This window comes from Podarcis cretensis, assembly GCF_951804945.1.
Source record: "Podarcis cretensis genome assembly, chromosome: 2".
Taxonomy (NCBI): domain Eukaryota; kingdom Metazoa; phylum Chordata; class Lepidosauria; order Squamata; family Lacertidae; genus Podarcis; species Podarcis cretensis.
This window is the reverse complement of record NC_137171.1, coordinates 125,153,992-125,160,445: the sequence shown is the minus strand read 5'-3', so window position 1 is coordinate 125,160,445 and position 6,454 is coordinate 125,153,992. Positions and strand designations below refer to the sequence as shown.

Genomic DNA, 6,454 nt, shown 5'->3' with positions numbered 1-6,454 from the left:
GAGACTGAATCTGTAAACCTAGCGAGGATGGAAGGGGGAAGATGGACAGTTGACCTGGTCAGGTTGTCTCCTGCATCCCTCCTCACAGCCTCTGAGCGTTCTCTCCCAATGACCTCCGAGGGATCTGGTGAGTCCCAGGGGAGTGGAGATGGGGACATGGATGGATGGAGCCCTAGAGGCATTGGGGCTTTGCTCAGCTTGGGGGTGGGATGAGGCAGGCAGGAAGATGGAGACTGAGAAGGTGGGCACCTTTTCGGGCTCCTCTACCTACTTGCCTTCCTGCCTGCGCCTTTGACATCTGCGGGGAATTTGAGCTAGGAATACATCACAGCTCCCCGGCCACCACGATGTATTGGCAGCTCAAGATGTCTACAACCTGTACTGTGATTGAATGCCCTACCAGTGTCAGAGAACTCACTGATCCATCAGGCAGCACTAGAAGCCACGACTCTTTAAAGTAACCTGCTTTATAGATTGATGACAGATGGGGCCTCTGTGCATTACCTTTTTCTTTTCTTTTAGGAATAACTTTTCCTTTTCTTTTAAAAACAAGGATCATATAGGTCTCATAAATGATACAAATATGTAGATTTGATTTTCAAATCAAATTCTCATATGATTTCTCAAATGAATTCTCATGTGATTCTCAAAAATAATCTTCTCATATGATTCTCAAAAATAGCAGAATAAATTTACAGGAATATCTATAACATATGGTTCATCATTAGTGGTCAGTGTATAAGTTCTGAGTTCATGAATTGGTTTAAATTGGGGGGAGAGGAGAGATAGGGGAGAACAGAGTACATTGAACACCTCCTACCTAAATGCCTAGTCAGGAGCTCTTGTGGCTGTTGTGCTTAGATTAAGTGTGAGTCATAGTCATTTTCCCTCTACTGTTCCCAATGAAACAATACAGAGTTGGTCTCCTTATGAACATGGGAGGGTGCTTCAAAGTGAAGAAAGTGATTTATAAATTTAAATTGAGACCAACCAGATTGAGATAAATGCTGATGGGGAGTGTGCAAATGAAGATGTTCCTGTTTGTTGAGGCATGGAGATTGCTGGCTCCTGACCAGAGAGCTCTGCATAAGGAAGTCAAGGAGGGGAATCGGGGAATCATGCACCCTCTCGGTAAAACTCCCTGTTGGATCATAAGATGAGTTTTGAAACTCCATGTTTACCTCATTCCTTTTTAAACAATGACCAGGCTTGCCTGAACTGCCCAGGCCTTCTTAAATGTCAGCTTGAAAGTATTTAGGGAAGTTGAAGTAACTTCTGTCAGGTTTGTTGTTTTTGCTTTTGCTTCAGTCTGCATTTTGTTGACCAAAGAGATGACTGACCTTTGTGATGGAGTGGACTCCATGACTGAACCAAACAAATCTATCCCGGATAAAAGCCAAGCAATTCCAGCCAACAAAGGCAGTGAAAACTGTAGTAAGGCCTCACATCTAACTCTCCTCAGTTCTTCCTCTATCACAAGCATTCATTAACATTGTTCAGTAATCTGGAGCTCCATTTCTTCCTGAGGTTCTAATTAGCTTCTCTCTTCATTGCAGATGGTGATGAATTGGAAGGGAAGAACAAGGGGAACCACAACAGAATCCACATAGCGGAGGAGTCCGATAAATATTCAAAGTGTGGAGAGAACATCCGTCAGAGCTCCCAGTCCACCTCCCATCAAACAAAGAGCTTAATTCAAAGGAATAGTCTCACTTCCCATCAAAGAATTCATACCGGGGAGAAGCCCTATCACTGCTTAGACTGTGGAAAATGCTTCCGTCTGAAGGAAAGTCTCACTTCCCATCAAAGAATTCATACCGGGGAGAGACCCTATCAGTGCCTTGAATGTGGGAAGAGCTTCACTCGAAAGGAATGTCTCACTCCCCATCAGAGAATTCATACCGGGGCGAAACCATATCAGTGCTTGGATTGTGGAAAAAGCTTCAGTCACAGACATCATCTCTCTTCCCATCAAAGAATTCATACCGGGGAAAAACCATATCAGTGCTTGGAATGTGGGAAGAGCTTCAGTCAGAGAAAACATCTCACTTGTCATCAAAGAATTCATACCGGGGAAAAACCCTATCAGTGCTTGGAATGTGGAAAGAGCTTCAGTCAAAGCTCACATCTCACTTCCCATCAAACAATTCATACCGGGCGGAAACCTTTTCAGTGCATGGAATGTGGAAAATGCTTCCGTCTGAAGGATATTTTCACTTCCCATCAAAGAATTCATACAGGGGAGAAACCCTATCAATGCCTGGACTGTGGAATGAGCTTCAGTCGCAGCCACAGTCTCACTTCCCATCATAAAATTCATACAGGGGAGAAACTATATCAGTGCTTTGAATGTGGAAAGAGCTTCATTCACAGCCACAGTCTCACTTCCCATCATACAATTCATACAGGGGAGAAACCCTATCAGTGCTTGGAATGTGGAAAGAGCTTCAGTCACAGCCGCAGTCTCGCTTCCCATCACAGAATTCACACCAGAGAGAAATCTTCTTAGTGTTCGGAATGTGGGACGAGCTTCAGTCAGAGTGCCACTCTCATGGCCCACCAAATAATTCATACAGGGATGAAAGCATATCAGCGCATGAAATGTGGATAAAATTTCACTTGTAAAAAAGTCAATTCAAGAACTTACCACAGGGTGAATAATAGAATGGTAGATTAGGAATCTAGTCCAACCCCCGCCAGTGCAGAAAAAACCTCATTTCAAGCATCCATGACAGATGGCCATCCAACTTCTTCTTAAATACCTCCAATGAAGGAGAGTCCACCCCCTTCTGAGGGAGTTCCTTTTCACTGCTGGCTCTTACTATCAGAAAGTTCTTCCTGATCTTTAGGAGGAATCTCATTTTGTGTTGCTTGAATCACCTCTTCAGATTCATTGAAGACCTTGAGAAGGACTTCTGTAAGTCTGAGAATGTCCAGGGGATTGGACCATGCTCTATATTCGGGGGGGAACCCATGGAGAGGAGTCCGATATAGGGCTTAAGTCATCTAGGCATTGGTCAGATTGTCATAATTACAGACATACTTACTGGTTTGGACGGAAGTGATTCTTATTCTGGGGAAGTGGTGACTGTGAGATTACAGGCGCTCTTGCCAATATTATCCAACCGTCCAGTAAAACTTTGACACAGCAGACCAATAGTTTACCCGCTGAGGTTGATGTATTGGGAGTTTAGGTTTAGGGCCGTGTGGTATTGCTTCATTGTATGTGGGGTCCCTATAAAGGGAACTTCTTCCTCCAGGTGGGAGGGAGACTGGTCAAGTTACCATCAGTTGAATGCAACATTTAAGTTAGAATTTAAAAAATGGATTTGCAGAACAAAACTCACAGCTTGCTACATGCTAAGGGAAAACTTCATGAAGATGATGCAGAGGAGTCAATCGATATGATCCAGGGTCTGAAACCAAGCCTTCTGAGGAGGGCTTGAAGGAACTGGGAATCTATTTTAAGTCAAGTTTGCCGAAATCTACGCTTGCGACATGGGCTGCCATAGGTCCAGATTTTCCCGGACATTTCAGCAATTTCCTCCCAGACGCTACTTGCAATTCTGTACATATGGCAACCATATCTATATACAGTGGTTTTCAAACAGCTTAGTTCCTGAACAACTTTGAACTCGAATGCTGCAAACCTGGACGTCAGTGTTTCAGTTTGCGAACTTTGCTTTGGAAGCCGAACGTGCTCCTGAGCTTCTGTTTTCACTGTTGCACTGCTAATTTGTGCACCCCTACATTGGAATCAAAGCCTTCTTCTGTTTTCACTGTTCCGCTGCTAATTTGCATCCCCCCATTGTAATAAAAGCCTTCCATTTCCAATTGCAGTGTTCTGAGGTGATCTTTGGAGCTTATATTTGGTGCTTTTATTTTTGCCACAAAAAATTGCGTTTTTTATTTGGCTTTTTTGTGACTGACTTGTTCTTTGTTTTTGATTGATTGTGTGATTGTGGCAATGTATAAAAAGCCCCCATCCAAACAATGTCTATCATCAGTGCAGGTAAGGACAAAAATTAATTTTACTTTTAATGTACAGTACTGTTTTCTTTATTTTATAGTACAGTACATTGATTATTGCTTTCATTTTATGGATCAATGGTCTCGTTAGATAGTAAAATTCATATTAAATTGCTGTTTTAGGAGTTGTTTTTAAAAGTCTGAAACGGATTAATCTGTTTCGCATTACTTTCTTTTTAAATTTTTTATTTTATTTTATTCGAGTTCAGGATTTTTTACATACATATATTATCTCCTTCCAAATTTTACATTTCCCGTACAATTTTTTTTCTTTCTCTCCCACCCCCCATACCCATTGGAAGGGTTCAAACAATTATCCTCAGCCACGGGCATAGCGTCTTTAGTTTCCACCAAATGTCTTTTGTTCCTGTTGTTGTTTCCTGTGACATGACTGCAACAATGTCTGACTGAATTGTTGTTGTTTAAACAACATTTAGTTGTGTCCGACTCTTCGTGACCCCATGGACCAGAGCACACCAGGCACTCCTGTCTTCCACTGCCTCCCACAGTTTGGATAAACTCATGCTGGTAGCTTCGAGAACACTGTCCAACCATCTCGTCCTCTGCCGTCCCTTTCTCCTTGTGCCCTCCATCTTTCCCAACATCAGGGTCTTTTCCAGGGAGTCTTCTCTTCTCATGAGGTGGCCAAAGTATTGGAGCCTCATCTTCAGGATCTGTCCTTCCAGTGAGCACTCAGGGCTGATTTCCTTCAGAATTGATAGGTTTGATCTTCTTGCAGTCCATGGGACTCTCAAGAGTCTCCTCCAACAAAATCTCTCACTGCCTCCATTTCTTCCCCTTCTATTTGCCAGGTGGTGATGGGACCAGTGGCCATGATCTTCATTTTTTTGATGTTGAGCTTCAGACCATATTTTGCGCTCTCCTCTTTCACCCTCATTAAAAGGTTCTTTAATTCCTCCTCACTTTTTGCCATCAAGGTTGTGTTCATACAGTGGTGCCTCGCAAGACGAAATTAATTCGTTCCGCGAGTCTCTTTGTCTTGTGGTTTTTTCGTCTTGTGAAGCACGGCTATTAGCGGATTAGCGCTACTAGCGGCTTAGCGGCGCTTAGTGGCTTTAAAAAAGGAAAAAAACTCGCAAGAACTCGCAAGACATTCTCGTCTTGCGAAGCAAGCCCATAGGGAAATTTGTCTTGTGAAGCACCTCAAAAACGGAAAACTCTTTCGTCTAGCGAGTTTTTCGTCTTGCGAGGCATTTGTCTTGCGGGGCACCACTGTACTCATATCTGAGGTTGTTGATATTTCTTCCGGCAATCTTAATTCCGGCTTGGGATTCATCCAGCCCAGCCTTTCCAATGATGAATTCTGCATATAAGTCAAATAAGTAGGGAGACAATATACAGCCTTGTCGTACTCCTTTCCCAATTTTGAACCAATCAGTTGTCCCATATCCAGTTCTAACTGTAGCTTCTTGTCCCACATAGAGACTCCGACTGAATAAGTTCAAACAAATAACTATTCCATGCCTCTACTGTCCATTTTCCTCTCTCTTTCCAACCTAAAGCTATCGTTGCCTTTCCCACTAATATCATAGCTTTGAAGGTAAACTGGTCACCTTCCTCTATTGCCATGTTTCCAAGTATACCCATTGTCATGAAATCAATATCTATTGAAAGCTTCATTTTAAAAAATTCCTTAATAACCTTTAGGATTTATCCCCAGAATTCCTTTACCTCTGGGAATTCCCAGTACATATGGGAAAACCATCCCTTGGCTTGTTTACAGTGCCAACTGCTAGAATTTAATCCTGCTACCATATTAGCAAGCTGAGCTGGAGTTCTGTACCATTTTAGAAATAATTTTAATTTCACCTCTCTAAATTTGCTTACTTTAATCTCATCTATTCCTTTCATTAGCCTTTCAACCGTTGCTTCGCTAACTTGTTCTTCCTTACTTATCTTTTGAATAAGTTGGGTTGTCTGTTTCTTATTTGTAATCATTCTCTTATAGATTTTACCTGTCATTCCTTGTTTTGTTTTGTTTTCATTTGTTTGTATAGTTCCTCTATTGGCTCTTCTAAACTCCTATTTTCTGTCTCTTGGACTTTGGAAATTTTGTTGTATAGTCCAATAACCAATATTAACCAATATTGGTTACCTATATTCTGTATTACTTCCTGCAATGACTTTAAGGGTTCTCCTCTATACATACCTTTGACTATATGATATCCGTTAGCGTTTAGAATTTCCCACCATTTGGGATCATCTGTTACCTCATAAATACTTTCTAAGGGTGCACTTAGAGAAATCCCTTTTAACCATAAACCATAAAGGTTGCCATTTCCTCCATAAACCTAATGCCAATTTCCTGGGGCCTATTGCAGATTTCAAATCTTTGATTACATTATTTGTTAAAATTCCAAATCTTCCTGCGCCATTGTTTGCCTCATCCTCAAATTTTATCCAC

At 41.8% G+C, this 6,454-nt stretch overlaps 1 protein-coding gene across 1 annotated transcript; it reads left to right on the top strand.

The window, feature by feature from the left end:
• LOC307208880 (uncharacterized protein) lies at positions 1 to 3,834 on the top strand. Its single transcript, XM_079963905.1, has 2 exons — positions 1 to 127; positions 1,557 to 3,834. Exons 1-2 carry the CDS (start codon positions 28 to 30, stop codon positions 2,507 to 2,509), a joined length of 1,053 nt encoding a protein of 350 aa, XP_079820031.1. The 5' UTR covers positions 1 to 27; the 3' UTR covers positions 2,510 to 3,834.
• Positions 3,835 to 6,454: the final 2,620 nt, after the last annotated feature.

What these genes read in the sequence shown, in the direction of transcription:
- LOC307208880 (XM_079963905.1), top strand. Translation starts at nt 28, where the DNA reads ATGGAAGGGGGAAGATGGACAGTTGACCTGGTCAGGTTGTCTCCTGCA. An exon ending in AATGACCTCCGAGGGATCTG is followed by an intron (nt 128 to 1,556) that starts GTGAGTCCCAGG and finishes TCTTCATTGCAG; the next exon opens with ATGGTGATGAATTGGAAGGG.